Source organism: Chiloscyllium plagiosum, unplaced genomic scaffold (genome assembly GCF_037043375.1).
Source record: "Chiloscyllium plagiosum isolate Xiang-an unplaced genomic scaffold, Cpla_swu_hap1 HiC_scaffold_11, whole genome shotgun sequence".
Taxonomy (NCBI): domain Eukaryota; kingdom Metazoa; phylum Chordata; class Chondrichthyes; order Orectolobiformes; family Hemiscylliidae; genus Chiloscyllium; species Chiloscyllium plagiosum.
This window is the reverse complement of record NW_028270149.1, coordinates 86,318,704-86,339,743: the sequence shown is the minus strand read 5'-3', so window position 1 is coordinate 86,339,743 and position 21,040 is coordinate 86,318,704. Positions and strand designations below refer to the sequence as shown.

The window sequence follows — 21,040 nt, the reverse complement described above, 5'->3', positions numbered from 1 at the left end:
TGATGTTCTGGGATTGTGGTGCGTAGTCATAAGAGGTTAGGTCTGTGTTCCTTCTATATCATGTGTGTTTTACGGTCTCTGCTGTTTTGGGATCCTCACTGGTCTGTGCTGGTTCTGACAGCGAGAGCAGTCATTAGTGTTTCCTGTTAAATTTTCTTTCGCCGTACTGCATTTCAAGGGATGGAACCTGCCTTATTGCGGGGAGGCGGGTTGCGAGGCTTTAACTGGCGGCAGCTGTCAGTCACTCAGTGTCAGTGAGTGAGGCTGGAACAGAGACACCGACAGCGAGTGCGGCTGTATGTTATCAGAGTGTAGCAGAGACACCGACCGGAGATGGGTAAGTGAGTGATAGACGGAGAGTGGTGGTGTAGGGTGTAGGGTGTAGGGTGAAGGGTCAGGCTGCATTGACTTTAGTACAAACTCTGTTTAAAGTGTGTTCTTTGGGCACAAACTGATGGTCCCGGGTTCCGCAAAACCGGCCCGGCTCACGGCAAAAAGTTTTATTCGATTCTGGGACTGGGCGGAAGATCGGAGCGTCCCCCGGCTAATTTTCGTTACCTCAATCCCTCCCTCAACCCCCCTCACTCCACCCTCCCTCCCTCAACTCTCTCTCACTCACTCCCTCCCTCCCTCAACACTCCGACCCTCAACCCTCCCTCCCCCTCCCCTCAACCCTCCCTCCCCCCCTCCCCCTCTCACTCCCCCCCTCAACCCTCCCTCCCCTCAACCCTCCCTCCCCTCAACCCACCCTCCCCTCAACCCACCCTCCCCTCAACCCTCCCTCCCCTCAACCCTCCCTCCCCTCAACCCTCCCTCCCCTCATCCCTCCCCTCAACCCACCCTCCCCTCAACCCACCCTCCCCTCAACCCACCCTCCCCTCAACCCTCCCTCCCCTCAACCCTCCCTCCCCTCAACCCACCCTCCCCTCAACCCACCCTCCCCTCAACCCTCCCTCCTCCCTCCCCCTCAACCTCCCCCCCCAACCTTCCCCCCTCAACCCTCCCTCCCCCCAACCCTCCCCCCCCCCTCAACCCCCCCCCAACCCTCCCCCCACCCCTCCCCCCACCCACCCTCCCCCTCAACCCTCCCCCTCAACCCACCCTCCCCCTCAACCCTCCCCCTCAACCCACCCTCCCCTCAACCCTCCCCTCAACCCTCCCCCCACCCACCCTCCCCTCAACCCTCCCCCCACCCACCCTCCCCTCAACCCTCCCCCCACCCACCCTCCCCTCAACCCTCCCCCCACCCACCCTCCCCTCAACCCTCCCCTCAACCCTCTCCCCTCAACCCTCTCCCCTCAACCCTCCCCCCACCCACCCTCCCCTCAACCCTCCCCCCAACCCTCCCCCCAACCCTCCCCTCAACCCTCCCCTCAACCCTCCCCCCTCAACCCTCCCCCCTCAACCCTCCCCCCAACCCTCCCCCCCCAACCCTCCCCCCCCCCAACCCTCCCCCCCCCCAACCCTCCCCCCCCCAACCCTCCCCCCCCAACCCTCCCCCCCCCAACCCTCCCCCCCCCAACCCTCCCCCCTCAACCCTCCCCCCTCAACCCTCCCCCCTCAACCCTCCCCCCTCAACCCTCCCCCCTCAACCCTCCCCCCACCCTCCCCCCACCCTCCCCCCACCCTCCCTCCCCCAACCCTCCCCCAACCCTCCCCCAACCCTCCCTCCCCCAACCCTCCCCCAACCCTCCCTCCCCCAACCCTCCCTCAACCCTCCCTCAACCCTCCCCCCACCCACACTCCCATCAACCCTCCCCTCAACCCTCCCCTCACCCACCCGCCCCTCACCCACCCGCCCCTCACCCACCCTCCCCTCAACACACCCCCCACCCACCCTCCTCCCAACCCACCTCCCACCCACCCACCCTCCCCCCCACCCACCCTCCCCCCCACCCACCCCCCACCCACCCTCCCCCCACCCACCCTCCCCCCAACCCACCCCCCACCCACCCTCCCCCCAACCCTCCCCCCACCCACCCACCCTCCCACCCACCCACCCTCCCCCCACCCACCCACCCTCCCTCCCCTCACCCACCCTCCCCACCCTCCCTCCCCCCACCCACCCTCCCTCCCCCCACCCACCCTCCCTCCCCTCACCCTCCCTCCCCTCACCCACCCTCCCCTCACCCACCCTCCCCTCACCCACCCTCCCCTCACCCACCCTCCCCTCACCCACCCTCCCCTCACCCACCCTCCCCTCACCCACCCTCCCCTCACCCACCCTCCCCTCACCCCACCCCCCACCCACCCTCCTCCCAACCCACCCCCCACCCACCCTCCTCCCAACCCACCCCCCACCCACCCTCCTCCCAACCCACCCCCCACCCACCCTCCCACCCACCCACCCCCCACCCACCCTCCCCCCCACCCACCCCCCACCCACCCTCCCCCCCACCCACCCCCCACCCACCCTCCCCCCAACCCTCCCCCCACCCACCCTCCCCCCAACCCTCCCCCCACCCACCCTCCCCCCAACCCTCCCCCCACCCACCCTCCCCCCAACCCTCCCCCCACCCACCCTCCCCCCAACCCTCCCCCCACCCACCCTCCCCCCAACCCTCCCCCCACCCACCCTCCCCCCAACCCTCCCCCCAACCCTCCCCCCACCCACCCTCCCCCCAACCCTCCCCCCACCCACCCTCCCCCCAACCCTCCCCCCAACCCTCCCCCCAACCCTCCCCCCAACCCTCCCCCCAACCCTCCCCCCACCCACCCACCCTCCCCCCACCCACCCACCCTCCCCCCACCCACCCACCCTCCCCTCACCCACCCACCCTCCCCTCACCCACCCACCCTCCCTCCCCCCACCCACCCTCCCTCCCCCCACCCCTCCCTCCCCCCACCCCCCCCTCCCCTCACCCCCCCTCCCCTCACCCTCCCTCCCCCCACCCACCCTCCCTCCCCCCACCCACCCTCCCTCCCCCCACCCCTCCCTCCCCCCAACCCTCCCTCCCTCCCCCCAACCCTCCGTCCCTCCCTCCCCCCACCCCTCCCTCCCCCCACCCCTCCCTCCCCTCAACCCTCCCTCCCCCCACCCTCCCTCCCCTCAACCCTCCCTCCCCTCAACCCTCCCTCCCCTCAACCCTCCCTCCCCTCAACCCTCCCTCCCCTCAACCCTCCCTCCCCTCACCCTCCCTCCCCTCAACCCTCCCTCCCCTCACCCTCCCTCCCCTCACCCTCCCTCCCCCCACCCTCCCTCCCCCCACCCACCCTCCCTCCCCCCACCCACCCTCCCTCCCCCCACCCACCCTCCCTCCCCCCACCCTCCCTCCCCTCAACCCACCCTCCCCTCAACCCTCCCTCCCCTCAACCCTCCCTCCCCTCAACCCTCCCTCCCCTCAACCCTCCCTCCCCTCACCCTCCCTCCCCTCAACCCTCCCCCCACCCACCCTCCCCTCAACCCTCCCCCCACCCACCCTCCCCTCAACCCTCCCCCCACCCACCCTCCCCTCAACCCTCCCCCCACCCACCCTCCCCTCAACCCTCCCCCCACCCACCCTCCCCTCAACCCTCCCCCCACCCACCCTCCCCTCAACCCTCCCCCCACCCACCCTCCCCTCAACCCTCCCCCCACCCACCCTCCCCTCAACCCTCCCCCCACCCACCCTCCCCTCAACCCTCCCCCCACCCACCCTCCCCTCAACCCTCCCCCCACCCACCCTCCCCTCAACCCTCCCCCCACCCACCCTCCCCTCAACCCTCCCCCCACCCACCCTCCCCTCAACCCTCCCCCCACCCACCCTCCCCTCAACCCTCCCCCCAACCCTCCCCCCTCAACCCCCCCCTCAACCCCCCCCTCAACCCCCCCCCCTCAACCCCCCCCCCTCAACCCCCCCCCCCTCAACCCCCCCCCCTCAACCCCCCCCCCCCCTCAACCCCCCCCCCCTCAACCCCCCCCCCTCAACCCCCCCCCCCTCAACCCCCCCCCCCTCAACCCCCCCCCCTCAACCCCCCCCCCTCAACCCCCCCCCCTCAACCCCCCCCCCTCAACCCCCCCCCCTCACCCCCCCCCTCACCCCCCCCCCTCACCCCCCCCCCTCACCCCCCCCCCTCACCCCCCCCCCCTCAACCCCCCCCCCTCAACCCCCCCCCCTCAACCCCCCCCCCTCAACCCCCCCCCTCAACCCCCCCCCCTCAACCCCCCCCCCTCAACCCCCCCCCCTCAACCCCCCCCCCCTCAACCCCCCCCCCTCAACCCCCCCCCCTCAACCCCCCCCCCTCAACCCCCCCCCCTCAACCCCCCCCCTCAACCCCCCCCCTCAACCCCCCCCCTCAACCCCCCCCCCTCAACCCCCCCCCCTCAACCCCCCCCCCTCAACCCCCCCCCCTCAACCCCCCCCCTCTCCTCCACCTCCCCCCCCCTCTCCTCCACCTCCCCCCCCTCTCCTCCACCTCCCCCCCCCTCTCCTCCACCTCCCCCCCCCTCTCCTCCACCTCCCCCCCCCTCTCCTCCACCTCCCCCCCCCTCTCCTCCACCTCCCCCCCCCCCCTCTCCTCCACCTCCCCCCCCCCTCTCCTCCACCTCCCCCCCCCTCTCCTCCACCTCCCACCCCTCCTCCACCTCCCCCCCCCTCTCCTCCACCTCCCCCCCCCTCTCCTCCACCTCCCCCCCCCCTCTCCTCCACCTCCCCCCCCCTCTCCTCCACCTCCCCCCCCCTCTCCTCCACCTCCCCCCCCCCTCTCCTCCACCTCCCCCCCCCTCTCCTCCACCCCCCTCTCCTCCACCTCCCCCCCCCCTCTCCTCCACCTCCCCCCCCCCCTCTCCTCCACCTCCCCCCCCCTCTCCTCCACCTCCCCCCCCCTCTCCTCCACCTCCCCCCCCCTCTCCTCCACCTCCCCCCCCCTCTCCTCCACCTCCCCCCCCCTCTCCTCCACCTCCCCCCCCTCTCCTCCACCTCCCCCCCCCTCTCCTCCACCTCCCCCCCCCTCTCCTCCACCTCCCCCCCCCTCTCCTCCACCTCCCCCCCCCTCTCCTCCACCTCCCCCCCCCTCTCCTCCACCTCCCTCCCCTCTCCACCTCCCCCCCCCCTCTCCTCCACCTCCCCCCCTCTCCTCCACCTCCCCCCCTCTCCTCCACCTCCCCCCCTCTCCTCCACCTCCCCCCCTCTCCTCCACCTCCCCCCCTCTCCTCCACCTCCCCCCCTCTCCTCCACCTCCCCCCCTCTCCTCCACCTCCCCCCCCCCTCCTCCACCTCCCCCCCCCCCCTCCTCCACCTCCCCCCCCCCCCCCCTCCTCCACCTCCCCCCCCCCTCCTCCACCTCCCCCCCCCCCTCCTCCACCTCCCCCCCCCCCCCTCCTCCACCTCCCCCCCCCCCCTCTCCTCCACCTCCCCCCCCCCCCTCTCCTCCACCTCCCCCCCCCCCTCTCCTCCACCTCCCTCCCCCCCCCCCCCTCTCCTCCACCTCCCTCCCCCCCCCCCTCTCCTCCACCTCCCTCCCCCCCCCTCCTCCACCTCCACCTCCCCCCCCCCTCTCCTCCACCTCCACCTCCCCCCCCCTCTCCTCCACCTCCCCCCCCCCCTCTCCTCCACCTCCCCCCCCCTCTCCTCCACCTCTCCCCCCCCCTCTCCTCCACCTCTCCCCCCCCCCCCCTCCTCCACCTCTCCCCCCCCCCCCTCCTCCACCTCTCCCCCCCCCCCTCTCCTCCACCTCCCCCCCTCTCCTCCACCTCCCCCCCCCCCCCTCCACCTCCCCCCCCCTCTCCTCCACCTCCCCCCCCCCCCCCCCTCTCAAGAGCCTCCTCAGACATCACCCTGCTCCCTTGCCTCCTGCCCATCCCTTGCCCTTGATTTTCTCCCCCCCCACCCCCCATTCTTCTCACCTCCCCCAGTGATGCCACTTTCTCCCACTGGGATGGAGTTGTTTCACCAGTGACTCCTGCTCCTCCAACTGTTAAGGGGAGGATCACTGTCTTCTTTTTTCAACTTGCTGTGGTCCGAGAGGTCAAGTGTAATGTTGCTACATGGCTCACTTAAGATGATGTAGCCTTGTGGTGGAATCTGAGACTTTGTTGGTCTATGTTTCTCACTGTGGCATTGATCAGTATAAATGACTTACTGATTCTGACTATACGCTGGAACCTTGTTATATTTCATTTTACCTTGGATTTGCCATCTTCCATATTAAGGTGCTCACTCACCGAGGGCAATGCTCCCTCGATTCAGTGTCAGGAGTCTGTTGGATTGTAATGCCATGAATGGTGGGTCTGTTCAGAAACGGGCAGTATTTTGGCTAATTTTCCTTTCTTGCATATATTTTCTGAGCTGAATTCAGGACTTTGTGAAGGACTTTCAATCCTCAGCATAGTGAAGTACTGCACCCCTCCAATCTATGGTATTAGACCCCAGTCCCCTGCCTCCATCCACTGTCCCTACAGTCCACAGCGGCTGTATCACCCTGACTCCTGATGACTTGGCTCCTTGTTAAAAACTGCCTCCAATACATTCTTGTATTGTCCCATTGACACTACCTGTTTGTATTTCTTATGTAACTATTTCAAATCTGGATTGGCAGAAAAATCACTAAATTCCACTCTTACTTTTTTCATTTCTAAGTTACAATCAGTGTAATTAGAGTAAACAATGGAGAGTGCATTGACATAAGCTAATGTTTAGTGTAGCTTGGAACAGGACTAGACCGTTTGTCACCTTGAGCTTGCTTCAGTGTTTAATAAGAGCCAAACAGATCTTCAATCTCAGTTTTGACTTCCCACTAGATTTCCTGAGAGGCCAAACATCTATTGCCTTTAGTCATTGAGTCATACAGCACAGAAACAGACCTTTTCAGTCCAACCAGTCCATGCCGAACATAATCTCAAACTGAACTAGTCCTGCCTGACTGCTCCCAGCCTGTATCCCTCCATACATTTCCTATACGCATAGTTAGTCGAGAGTGCGGTGCTGGAAAAGCACAGCCGCACAGGTAGCATCTGAGGAGCAGGAATCCTGATGAAGGACTTACGCCCGGAACATCGATTTTCCTGCTCCCTCGGATGCTGCCAGACCTGCTGTGCTTTTCCAGCGCTACACTCTAGACTCTGAGCTTCAGCACCTGCAGTCCTCACTTTCCCCTATACATGTAGTTATCTAAGGATCTTTTAGACCTTGTAACTGTTCCAGCATCCACTACTTATTTAGGAAGTTCATTCCATATACAAACCAATCTCTGTGTAAATACAAAAAAATTGCTCCTCATGTCTTTTTTTTTTTTAAATCTCTCTCTTCTCAGCTTAAAGGTATGCACCCTAGTCTTGAAATCTCCCACCCGAGGAAGATACCATTAACCCTATCTATATGCAAGAATGGAGCATCCCCTCCTTCTCTGCGATAAAGATTTGCAACCCGAAGTATGAAATCTCTTTTCATCCCATTCCTAAAGGATCAAACCCTTAACCTGAGATTGGGATCCCTTGCCTTGCATTGTCCAACTACGGGATGAAGCCTCTTCCCTATGCCATCCGCCCTTTTGATGCGATCAACACTCATTCTTCTAAATAGTAGGGTGTATTGATTTAATTTACTCATCCTCTCACCCCAAGAGAGCTCTCCCAATCTAAAGAATCACTTAAGTGAACCTTTACTGCACCCTGTCAATAACATTAGATCTTTCCTTGTGTATGTGCTGCACAATACACCAAGGAATTGCGGCATGATTTTTCTCACTCCTATGTTCCAATCCCATCTCTTTACACTCAAGACCAACACAGCATCAAACCACAGAATGATTACTATTACTGAAGGGAGGCTATTTGACTTGTCATGTCTGAATCTGCCTCTACCACATTCTCGAACAATTCCAGGCCTTAGCCACTTGTTCCAGTAGTAAGATTCCCTTTGGTTCTTTTACCAATCATTTTAAATTTTAGATGCTTTCTGCACTTCGATGTTAGTTTTGTACTTTGTGACACACTGATCACTTTGAACTGATGTACAAAAATATCCTGTTTTTCCAATTTTTCCACCAAAATAAATAACATTACATGTACTCATATTATACTGCAGTAACGTAGACTATCTGTGATTCCTTCAAAGCCTCCTAACTTTGTATTGTAAGCAAACCTGGCTAGATTACTTTTGGTCCCTTCATCAGGAAGTCAGACATTGGGATTGGGACACAGAGGCCCCAACATAGACCCCTGGAGCATTTTAATTCTCTTCAGCATCTATCTTGGATTGAGAGCAAGTTCAGAGCGGCTTTGGAGTTGTATAAATTAGTGTTGTGCTGGTGAAATGTAAAATGGGATTGTTTGTCTTTAAGTGGGGTGTAGAGCAGTGAGAATGAATTGGCGAGCTGGGTTTGGGAACCAGTTGTTCTGATTTGTCAGACTGTCAGCTGTGTTTGGGCTCAGCTATCCCTTTTGTTCCCCAGCTTCTGTTCCCTTCTTATTCCCATGATGTAGAGTGACTCTTGACTGAACAAACTGAATAAAGTAATTGTATTGTTTGGAAAATAACCGACTTCATATTAGGAATGCTTCCAACTGTTGAATTAACCCCTTCTGGTCCTGAATGGAGGGTCTTTCTCGGCACAATGGAATTGCAGAGAGAATAAAAATGACTCATATTTCTGACCAGTTCTGAGACTTGATACTGAAATTCCAGAATTTATTAACTGGACAAATGAGATTCCTCTAGAAAGCAATGAATACTGAGTTCAAGCAGGCCTCAGTAGGGAGTAGGAATGGTGGTTAGGGATGGTAGGTGAGTGAGAGTATGCCATGCTTGATAGGGTGGGAATAGGAAGGTGCCTTCAGGATGATAAGAGGGTGAGAATTTGAGACTGACTCCTGGGTAGCATCATGCCATTTTTCCTTTTAATTTGTTCTTGCAGTGACAGCATCACTGACAAGACCAATGTTGTTGGTTGATCCTAACATTTTCAATTCACTCCTGAGATGTGGGTGCTCCTGGCTGGGGCAGCATCTATTGTCTGTCCCTAGTTCCCTTTGGGAAAGTGGTGGTGAGCTGCCTTCTTGAACCACTGCAGTCTATAAGGTGTAGATAGACCCATAATGTCCTTTACTAACCAAGCTAGTGAAGTCTTAATGGTGTTGCTGAGCAACATTTCATGGTGGACATTGAAGTCCTCTGACCTAGAGTATGTTCTGTGTCCTTTCTTCCCTCAGTGCTTCCTCCAAGTAGTGTTCAACATGTGGAGGTTGAGGGGAGGGCTGCAGTACAAGTAATCAGGAATTTTCCTTGCCCATGTATTACCTGACGTTTTACCTTCATGGGGTGCGGGGTCGATGTTGAGGACTCCCAAGGCAATACCCTCCTGACTGTAAACCACTGTGCCAACACTCTTGATGGACCTGCCCTGCTGTTGGGACAGGGCATACTAGCTGTGGTGACGTCTGAGACATTGTCTATAAGGTGTGATTCTAAGAGTATGACTGTCAGGTCGGCTAGACTGAGGAAGCTTGGCTAAGTTTGGCACTAGTAGCCAGATATTAGTAAGGAGGACATGGAAAGGCTGAAAGGGCTGAGTTTGTCATTGTCAGTTCCTAGACTGATTTCACGTGGCCTGTTTGGTTTTATTCCTTTTTTTATTTGAGGCTTTTCAGCATTTTGATACAACTAATGGTGTCAGATCTCCCAGTGATAGTGATCACAACTCCCTGTCCTTTACTATAGTCATGGAGAGGGATAGGGGGAATTACAATGCTATTAGGCAGGAACTGGGGTGTCTAAATTAGGAACAAATGTTCTCCGGGAATTGCACGACAGAAATGTGAAGGTTGGTTAAGAAGCACTTGCTGATGGTGCTGGACAGGTTTGACCTACTGAGGCAAGGAAGGGTGAAAGAACCTTGGGTGACAAGGGATGTACAACATCTAGTCAAGAGGAAGAAGGAAGCTTACTACTTACTTACTTGAGGAGGCAAGGATCAAACAGGGCTCTAGAGGCTTACAAGGTAGCCAGGAAGGAACTGAAGAATGCACTAAGGAGAGCTAGAAGGGGGCATGAAAAAGCTTTAGCAGGAAGGATTAAAGAAAATCACTAAGGCATTCTACACTTATGTGAGGAACAAGAGGATGGCCAGAGTGAGGGTCGGGCTGATCAGGGATAGTGAAGGGAACTTATGCCTGGAGTCGGAGGAGATATGGGAGGTCCTCACTGAATACTTTGCTTCAGTGTTCACTAATGTGAGAGTCCTTGATGTTTGTGAGGACAGCATGAAACAGGCTGATGTGCTTGAACAGGTTGATGTTAAGAAAGAGGATGTGCCAAAATCTTTGAAAAACATAAGGATAGATAAGTCCCCTGGGCCAGACAGGCGTTTTGATCAGGTTCCCCATTCAGAAAGTAAGGAGGCATGGGATACAGGGAAATCTGGCTGTCTGGATACAGAATTGGCTGTCCCATAGAAGACAGAGGGTGGTGATAGATGGGAAGTATTCAGTCTGGAGCTCTGTGACCAGTGGTGTTCCACAGGGATCGGTTCTGGGACCTCTGCTCTTTGTGATTTTTATAAATGATTTGGATGCAGAAGTGGAAGGGTGGGTTAGTAAGTTTGCTGATTTTTGGTGGACTGGTGGATAGTGTGGAAGGCTATTATAGATTACAATGGGATATTGACAAGATGCAGAACTGGGCTAGAAAGTGTCAGTTGGAGTTCAACCTGGAAAAGTATGAAGTGATTTATTTGGGAAGGTCGAATTTGAATGCCAATTATAGGGTTAAAGGCGGGATTCTTGACAGTGTAGAGAACAGAGGGATCTTAATGTCCATGTCCATAGATCCCTCAAAGTTGCCACCCAAGTTAATAGGGTTGTTAAGGCTTATGGTGTGTTGGCTTTTATGAGCAGGGGATTGAGTTTAAGAGCCACGAGATTATGCTGCAACTGTATACAGCCCTGGTTAGATCACACTTGGAATATTATGTTCAGTTCTGGTCGCCTCATTAAAGGAAGGATGTGGATGCTTTAGAGAGAGTACAGAGGAGATTTACCAGGATGCTGCCTGGACTGAAGAGTATGTCTCATGAAGAATGGTTGAGGGAGTGAGGGCTTTTCTCATTGGAATGAAGAAGGATGAGAGGCGACTTGGTAGAGGTGTACAAGATGATGAGAGGCACAGATAGAGTGGATAGTCAGATGTTCCTGCCCTGGGAAGAAGTCTCGATCACAAGAGGGCATAATTTTAAGATGATTGGAGGAACATTTAGGGGAGATGTCAGAGGTAGGTTCTTTGCACAGAGAGTGGTGGGTGCGTGGAATGTACTGCCAGCAGTTGTAGTAAAGTCGGGTACATTAGGGACATGGATGATAGTAAAATTAAGGGTTTGTAGGTTAGGTTGATCTTGGGGTAGGATAAAAAGGTTGGCACAACATCGAGGTCCAAAGGACCTGTGCTGCACTGTACTGTTCTTTGTTCTATGACTTGCTATGTTCTTTCAGAGGGCAGTTTTTAAAAAAAAAAATCAGCTACATTGCTATTTGTCCAGAGTCACACACAGGCCAGATTATTTTCTGGAAAGGATACTACTGAATAAGGTAGGCTTTTACAACCATAGACATAGTTGTTTTGTGGTCAAAGTTAGACTTTTAATTCTGGATTTTGTTGAATTTATATTCTCCCATCTGCCATGGTGGGATTCAAGCCCATGTCCCCAGAATGTTACCTTGGTCTCTGGATTACCAGAGCAGTGGTAAGACCACTATGCCATTACATCCCCTGAACGTGACCTTTTAAGGAGGAGCTGGTGAGCCATGTGAGAGGCTTTCAAAGCTGCTTCACAGGGCAGTTGAGGGTCAACCACATTGTTGTGGGCCTGGAGTCACATGTAGGCCTGACTGGTTAGGCACAGCAGATTCCTTTCTCCTGAAGGACTTGTGCGAACCTGATGGATTTTCCCAGAAATCTGTTACATTGTTAATTAACATTTTCATATTCCCGATATACCTAAATGTAATTTAAATTCCACCAGTTGCCCTGGTGGGTTTTGAACCCATGTCTTGAGAGAATTAGCTCGTTCCTGTGAAACACTAACCCAAGAATATTGCTGCTATGATTTATCGTTTGAACCCATTTTGTGGCCAGGTCTGAATGAATAACAGGGTGAGCAGGGAGAAGTGTATGTGAGAGAACTGAAATCTTACGGGTTTACGAGCTTGTGTGTTTTATTCCAAGGTCTGATTGATTCATCTCTTTCATTTGTGACCCATCAAGCAGGATTTTTTGAAATGATCATTTCAAGAGGGAGAAGGTAAACTTAGTTTCGTTATATTTGTAGATGCACCTTTTGCTTAAACTGAGGGGATTTAGCTGCCTTGCTTTTATGGGATGGCATATGTCCGTATTGTTTTCTTGGTCCTGTGATATCGAATTGATCAGCTGAAGTCCCGAAGATGCTTGTCATTCATTCATTCATTCATTCAAACTGTGAAGATTATTTCACGCAAAGCACTCGCTTTCCCCTAATTAGAATAAAATTACTTTAATCTTTCTATCAGTTTTTAATGTCAGTAAATTTCCCAAAAGGCCTCATGGTAAGTCTAATCAACCGAAAATGGAAACCAAGCCAAAGGAAGACATTTAGAGGATTAACTAAACGTTTGGTCAAAGAGAGATTTTAAGAAATGTTTTCATGGAGGAGACTGACTTACTGAGCAGAGTGACTTGTTGTGCAGTTGAGTGAAGTTTGGCTCTCTGGATGGAGGAGATTAGGAAACCATGGAATAGTGGAAGAATTGAGAAACATGCGAATTAATATTTTTACATTGCAGTCCAGTGCTACCATGATTATATGCTGATCAGCAAGTAGGTGGATGCTGGGCTTTCAGAATCTGGTGAGAGTTAGATCATGGGGCTAAAGAGTTTTGGACGGTGGGACATTTGTGGAGGGTGGGAGAATGTCCATGTTCCAGGAAATGGCAGTGATAAAATATGGATTTAAGTTTTGGCAGCAGATGATTTGAGGGAAGGATTGAGAAGAGTTGCAGAGATGGAATAAGGGGCTCAGGCTAATAGGGAGCTTACAATTGGATTAACAGGGACCCACGTCAGCCATGTGTAAAGTTGCAGTTATACAAACCTCTCCTGCCAGTGTCTCAACTTATACCAAGCTACTTTCCCATCATGTCTACACTTGCTGACCTACATTGGTTCCCGATTTAAGTGCTTAAATTTGAAAATGCTCATAGAACGGAAACAGATCTTTTGGTCCAACTCATCCATGCCAACCACGTTCCCAAATTAAACTAGTCTTGCTTACCTGTGTTTGGTCCATATCTCTCTAAACCTTTCCTATTCATGTACCTGTCCAAATGTCTCTTAAATGTTGTAACTATGCCTACTCTCTTTTTTGTTTTGTTTTCACACTATTCCATGGTCTTTCCTGTCCTGTGTCCCTATCAAAGGACCACAAGTGGAGATTACAATTTACATTTCACTCAGCTATTTGAAACTATGCCATTGTGAATGGCCTTCCAAAACCTCATCACCTCTGATTGCCTTTCCTCCTTTTTTTTGGAAACTTTATAAAACCTTTCTCTGAACAGATATTTTGTCTTTGCCTCAGTGTGATATCTTGTTTATAATGCCCCTCTATGTGCTGTTAAAGGGATCAAACAAGAGCAAGTTGTTGATTTTATCAAGCATCTCCCGGATATCTATATACAAACTATTCATGCTCGTTAAAGAAAAACTGAAAGAACTGCGGATGCTGTGAATTAGAAATGAAAACAAAAGCTACTGGAAAAGCTCAACAGGTCTGTGCAGAGAATTCAAAGTTAACATGTCAGGTCCAGTTCTGAGGAAATGCCACTGGAACCAAAATGTTAACTTTGATTTCTCTTCACAGATGCTGCTGAGCTTTTCCAGCAATTTGTTTTTGTTTCTGTATTGATACTCATTCCCTTGTTTGCAACTTTAGTCACCTCTTCGAACAGAAATTGATCAGTTCCATCTTTCAACCTCTTATACTAGATTGTACTGGCTCTCTGATAAGCTGAACGTATCAACTCACTCACTCTATCCTCAATTTGAAAATCTAACCACTTCCCAGCAGAAGCCATTAGACTAACTGTCTATGATTCCCTAATTTCCCTCTTTTTTTTTTTTCCCTTCTAAAATGAAGGCAGTAATGTGTAGTTTGCCAATATAAATAAATTAATTATGTATAGAACTATAGAAAAATATAGTTTGTGCACCTGCATCTTCAATCCCTGGGATGAAATTTATCTAATAACTTGTGTTTTCCATATGACATGAGCACTCTTAGCAAAGACATTAGTTGCTTTTTTTTTTAAGTTCATTTGTGGTACTTGAGCATCACTGGCTGGGCCAGCATTGACAGCCCATCCCTGTTTGCCCTTCAGAAGGTGGTGGTGAGCTGCCTTCTTGAATCACTGCAGTCCACTTGCTGTGGGTTGACTCTCAATGCCATTAGCGATGGATTTCCAGGATTTTGACCTAACAACTGTGGAAGGAACATACATTTCCATGTCAGGATGGTGAGTGGCTTGGAGGGGAACTTGCAGGTTGTGGTGTTCATAAGTACCTGCTGCCCTTGTCCTTGTCCTTGTAAATGGAAGTGGTCGTGGATTTGGCAGGTGCTGTCTGAGGATCTTTGGTGAATTTCTGCAGTGCGCCTTGGAGATAGTGCACACTGCTGCTACTGAGCGCCAGAGGTGGAGAGATTGAATGTTGTGTAGATGTGGTGCCAATCAAGTGGATTGCTTTGTCCTTACTGGTGTCAAGCTTCTTATGTGTTGTTGGAGCTGCACCCATCCCAGCAAGTAGGGAGTATTCCATCACACTCACTGACTTGTACCTTGTAGATGGTTGATAGATTTTGGGGTAACAGGAGATGAGTTACTCGCCATAGTATCCCTAGTCTCTGACCTGCTCTTGTAGCCACTGTGTTTATGTGGTGAGTCCAGTTGAGTTTCTGGTCAATGGTAACCCCAAGGATGTTGGCAGTGGAAGATTCATTAATGGTAATACCATTAAATGTCAAGGGGCGTGGTTAGAATGTCTCTTATGGTGATGGTCATTGTCTGTCATTTGTGTGGCGCGAATGTCACTTGTCACTTGTTGGCCCACGCCTGGATATTGTCCAGATCTTGTTGCATTTGAGCACAGACTGCTTCAGTATCTGAGGAGTTGCGAATGGTGCTGAACACTGGGCAACCGGCAGCGAACATCCCCACTTCTGGCCTTATGACAGAGGGAGGGTCATCGATGAAGCAGCTGAAAATTATTGAGGACACTACCCTGAGGGACTGCTGCAGAGCTATCCTGGAGCTGAGATGACTGACCCTCCACAACAACAACTATCTTCCTTTGTGCTCATCCCTAACTGCCTTTTAATTTAATTAGATTTAGTGAGCTCCTGATCCTATTTCTTATTTGTCTCCTGTCAACCCAAAATATCATAAACTGGGTATCTATATCATGATACTGAAAAATCAAACATATATTTATTATAACTAAGCATTACATACAAACATTCCCCAAGCGCATACTGTCTGGAGTAACATTAAGCTGTTAGGAGCATGCTTCCAGTTGAATGTTATGCTTCCAGTGATCTTTAGTTAGAGGGAGTACAAGAACTTTATAAGCTCAAATCACATGCAGTGAAGATGTAATGAATCTGTGTTTTAGAGGTATACTGACTGAGACATAACATAACAGTTTCAAAATTAGTTTCCTTGGACTGATCTCTTTCTGCATTGTAATTTATCTAATGTGTCTGTCATTCCCTTACTTTCATTCACAAAATCATTATCATTTTTGAAGATGATTAATTGCTGTCTGACCATCCCCTCTTCTTCCTGTAACTAATATTTCTGGTGTTGATTTTGATATCCCTTGCATATCTTTTTATACTGTATTTTTACCACTCTTGTTAACTATTTAGTAATTGTTTGATGTTCTTGGTATCTTTCTCATTTCCAGTGTCAATGCTGTTTTGTTTCTTTGAACAGTTTTTTTTCTTTTAGTTTTATGTTTCCTCTTATTTGCTAAATTACCCAAGGCTGCTTTATTTTCTTTTTTCACAGGTAGAGCTCTTGCTCCTTAGGAGTCCAAACTGGTTTTGTACACATTAAAAGCCTTTTAACACACCTCCCACAGCTCTTCTGTTGCCTCACGCATGAACAGGTTTGCTTAGTTTGTGGACTGTTAGCACAAAATTATTAAATATTGTTGATGCGATGTATCCATAATAAGAACAGAATAGAAATACTCAGCATGCCAGGCAACAGACAAAAACAGTTAACATGTCAGATTGACCCAGAACCACACTATCTCTAATGGGGGGTGATGTGGAAAGACTGTGCGAATGGTGCCCACTGGATTCTGTGAGACCCATCCCCAACCATGTTTATATGGAAATCTATAAGTGGAATGTTTTATAATTCAAGTTATGCCAGTGCTCCATCATGACTCTGTTTTCTATCTTTAGTCTATATGCCTTTTATAACCAGAAAAGTTGTTTACAAGAAAAATATATTTGAGCATAGTCTTCAGATCTTCAATTGATTAGATTAGATTACTTACAGTGTGAAAACAGGCCCTTCGGCACAACAAGTCCACACTGACCCGCCGAAGCGCGACCCACCCAGACCCATTCCCCTACATTTACCTCTTCACCTAACACTACGGGCAATTTAGCATGGCCAATTCACCTAACCTGCACATTTTTGGATTGTGGGAGGAAACCGGAGCACCCGGAGGAAACCCACGCAGACACGGGGAGAATGTGCAAACTCCACACAGTCGCCAGAGGCGGGAATTGAACCCGGGTCTCTGGCGCTGTGAGGCAGCAGTGCTAACCACTGAGCCACCGTGCCACCCATAAATTGACTCTGTATTGAACCTTTAACAAATCCATTAGATCACTCTTCAGTCATTTGTATAAGCCATGTTTATGCACCCTGTCCCCCTTATCCCCTGAATTTTAAGGTTCCATATGTAGGCCAGGTGCATCCAACCTTGACATAAGCTCAAGCTCTTGCTCCATATCTTAGAAACTTAGTGTAGAAGCGTGGACAGACCAGAAAGCACACTGGTCCCATATTCACCCAATACAGTCCTACAACACGGAGGCAGGCCATTTGGCCCAAACTAGTCCATGCTGACCAAAATGTCCATCCATACTAACCCTATTTCCCTGCATTTGGCCCATATCCTTCTGAACCTTTCCTATCCATGTATTTGTCCAAATGCCTTTTAAATGTTGTTCATGTACTCATTTCCACCACTTCCGCTGGCAGCCCGTTCCATGTACGTACCACCCTCTGTGCAACAACATTGCCCCTCAGGTTCCCTTAAATTCTTTCCCCTCTAACCTTAAACTGATACCCTCTAGACCTCGATTCCCCAACCCAACGGGGCAAAAGACTGAGTGCGTTCGCCCTATCCATGCCTCTCATGATCTTTTACACTTCTGTAAGATCCCCTCTCAGTCTCCTACACTCAAAAGAAAAAGGTTCTCCCTTGCCCAACCTCTCCCTATAACTCAGACCATTGAATCCTGGCAACATCCTTGTACGTTTCTTCTGCACTCTTTCCAGTTAATGCCATCCTTCCTATAGCAAAGTGACCAAAACTGAACACACTTGTCCAAATGCGGCCTCACCAATGTCCTGTACAACTGCAACATAACTTCTCAACTTCTACACTGTGTCCTGACTGATGAAGGCTGGTGTGCCAAAAGCCGCCTTCACTGCCCTGTCTACCTGTGACTCCACTCCACGTGCACCTGAACTCCAAGTTCCCTCTGTTCCATTACACTCCTTAAGGCCTTACCATTCACCATGAAACTCCTAGGAGGAGAAAGTGAGGTCTGCAGACGCTGGAGATCAAAGCTGAAACTTTATTGCTGGAACAGCACAGCAGGTCAGGCAGCATCTAGGGAACAGAAGATTCGACGTTTCGGGCACATGCCCTTCTTCAGGAGAAGGGCATGTGCCCGAAACGTCGAATCTTCTGTTCCCTAGATGCTGCCTGACCTGCTGTGCTGTTCCAGCAATAAAGTTTCAACCATGAAACTCCTACCTTGATTTGACTTTACAAAATGCAAGACCTCACACTTATCCATTATAAACTCCATTTGCTATTTCTTGGCCCACTTCCCCAGCTGATCAAGGTCCTCCTGCAATTTCTGACAAGCTTCCTCACTGTCCACGATACAGCCTATTTTAGTGTCATCTGCAAACTTGCATTGTGCGTTCTCATCCAAATCATTGATCATAGTTTTCAAATCTTCAATTGACTCCCTACTGAGTCTTTAACTCAAACTAGTCCATCAGATCAATGGGGCCAGCACTGACCCCTGAGGCATACCACTAGTCACAGACCTCCAGTCCAACAAGCAAGCTTTCACTATTACCCTCTGCTTCCTATTATCAAGCCAATTGTCTGTCCAATTTGCCAGCTTCCCCTGGAGTCCATGCAATCTAACCTTCAAGTGCAGCCTACCATGTGGAACCTTATCAAAGGCCTTACTGAAATCCATATAGACTACATCTACCGCCCTGCCCTTGTCAACCTTCCTGGTCACTTCATCGAAGAACTCTTTTTTTTTTTAAAAAAAAAATTGTGAGGCATGATCTCCCACTCACAAAGCCATGTAGACTATTCCTAATCAAACCCCATCTTTCCAAATGCATGTAACCCTTCTCTCTCAGAATCTTCTCAAGTAACTTACAGATGTTAGGCTTACTGGTCGATAGTTCCCAGCTTTTTCTTTGTAGCCCTTCTTGAATAAGGGAATGACATTTGCTACACTCCAGCCTTCAGGGATATCTGTGGCTAACAATGTTACAAAAATATCAGTCAGTGCCCCTGCAATTTCTTCTTTAGCCTCTTGCAGTGTTCATGGACATATCTGGTCAGGACCAAGAGATTTCTCCACCCTCATACATTCTAATATGCCCAATACCTCATCAACTGTGATATGGATTGTCCCTAAGTTCCCAATGTTAAAATGTTTAAACAGAATGAAGGAGGGATGGATGTCAAGCAGCAGGTATGAAATGGGGAGTAGGCTATTCATCCTCTGTGTTTACTCTGCCATTCAACAAGATCATGGCTATTTTCTATCTCGGCTGTATCTTTTTCCACGATCGCATATTCCTTAACTCCCTTTATTCCCCAAAGTCTCTCAACCTGTATCTTGAATATATTCAACTGATGATCATCCTGAACTCTCTTGCGAAGAAAATTCCAAAGCTTCACAGCCTTTAGAATGAAGAATCTTGATCTAATCTTTGTCCTAATTATTATCTCTTTTTCTGAGAAGGTATCTTAAGACCATGTTCTAGATTCCCTAGCTGGGGGAAACAACTCCTCAATGTCTATCCTAATGAGTACCTTCAGAATTTTGTTTTGATTAGGTCACTCTCCTTCTTTTCAACTCTAGGAAACATAGGCCTTGTGCAGTCAATCAATAACTCCAGACATCTCTGTGGGAGTTCCCTGTCCACAACATCCGTTGCTTCACTAATTACTTTCCCTCTATGATAAGGCCAGAAAAGGAGAGCTAGCCATTTGGATACAGAACTGACTCAAAGGTAGAAGACAGAGGGTGGTGGTGGAAGGTTGTTTTTCAGACTGGAGGCCTGTGACCAGTGGTGTGCCATAAGGATCGGTGCTAGGTCAGCTGCTTTTTGTCATTTTGTATAAAAGATTTGGATGTGAACGTAGGAGGTTTGGTAAGTTTGCAAATGATACTAAATCAGAGTGGACAGTGAAGAAGGTTACCTCAGAATTAACAGGATCTTGATCAGATGGGACAATGCATCTGAGGAGTGGCAGGTGAAGTTTAATTTAGATAAATATGAGGTATTGCGTTTTGGGAAAGTAAATCTTAGCAGGACTTATACACTTAATGGTAAGGTCCTAGGGAGTGTTGCTGAACAAAGAGACCTTGGAGTGCAGGTTCATAGCTCCTTGAAAGTGGAGTTGCAGATAGATGAGATAGTGAAAAAGGCGTTTGGTATGCTTTCCTTCATTGGTCAGAGTATTGAGTACAGGAGTTGAGGCCATGTTGTGTCTGTACACGGCATTGGTTGGGCCACTAGTGGAATACAGTGTGCAGTTCTGCTCTCCCTACTATAGGAAGGATGTTGTGAAACTTGAAACAGTTCAGAGAAGATTTACAAGGATGTTGCCAGGTTTGGAGGATTTGAGTTATAGGGAGAGGCTGAGTAGGTTGGGGCTGTTTTCACTGGAGTGTCGGAGGCTGAGGGGTGACCTTAAAGTTTTATAAAATCATGAGGGGTGTGGATAGGGTAAGTGGACAAGGTCTTTTCCCTGGGTTGGGGGAGTCCAGGACTAGAGGGTAAAGATTTAAAAGGGACCTAAGGACAACATTTTCACGCAGAGGGTGGTGCGTGTCTGAAATAAGCTGCCAGATGAAGTGGTGGAGACTGGTACAATTACAGCATTTAAAAGGCCATCTGGATTGGTATTTGAATGGGAAGGGTTTAAGAGGGATATGGACCAAGTGCTGGCAAATGGGACTGGATTAATTTAGGATTTCTGGTTCGCATAGATGAGTTGGACTGAAGGGTCTGTTTCCATGCTGTACATCTCTATGACTATGACTCTTTAAAGTGGGAATGTGCAATCATGACACGCCATGCTCAATACCATTTGTGACTCCTCAGACACTGAAGCAGTTAACTTCCAAATGCAGCAAGACCTGGACAGCATGCAGGCTTGGGCTGATGTGCAGCACAAGTGTTAAGCAATGACTGTCTCCAACAAAAATGAGTCATTCCTTATGTTTAATGACATTACCATCACTGAATCCCCGACTGTTAACATCCTGGGGGTTACCTTTGACCAAAAATGAAACTGGACTGGCCATTAATACTGCGAATGCAAGAGCAGATCTGGGCCTTGGAATACTGTACAATACCTGTCTCCCAAATTTGTTTTGGAATTTGGATGTAGTGGGACGGAATAATCTCCACTTGGATGAGTGCAATTGTAAAAACACTCCAGAAGCTTAACACCATCTGGAACAAAGCAGCCTACTTCACTGGGCCAGCATCCCCTCAATATCCACTCCCTCTACCGTC

General features: G+C 51.1%; 1 protein-coding gene across 1 annotated transcript in view; it reads left to right on the top strand.

The window, feature by feature from the left end:
- Positions 1-190: 190 nt before the first annotated feature.
- Positions 191-21,040, top strand: part of LOC122557055 (proteolipid protein DM alpha) — a 56,545-nt gene continuing 35,695 nt past the window's right edge. The window contains exon 1 of the mRNA XM_087992286.1: positions 191-337. Coding sequence (XP_087848412.1) covers positions 334-337 — 4 coding nt within the window. The 5' untranslated portion in view covers positions 191-333. The remainder of the gene's footprint in view (positions 338-21,040) is intronic.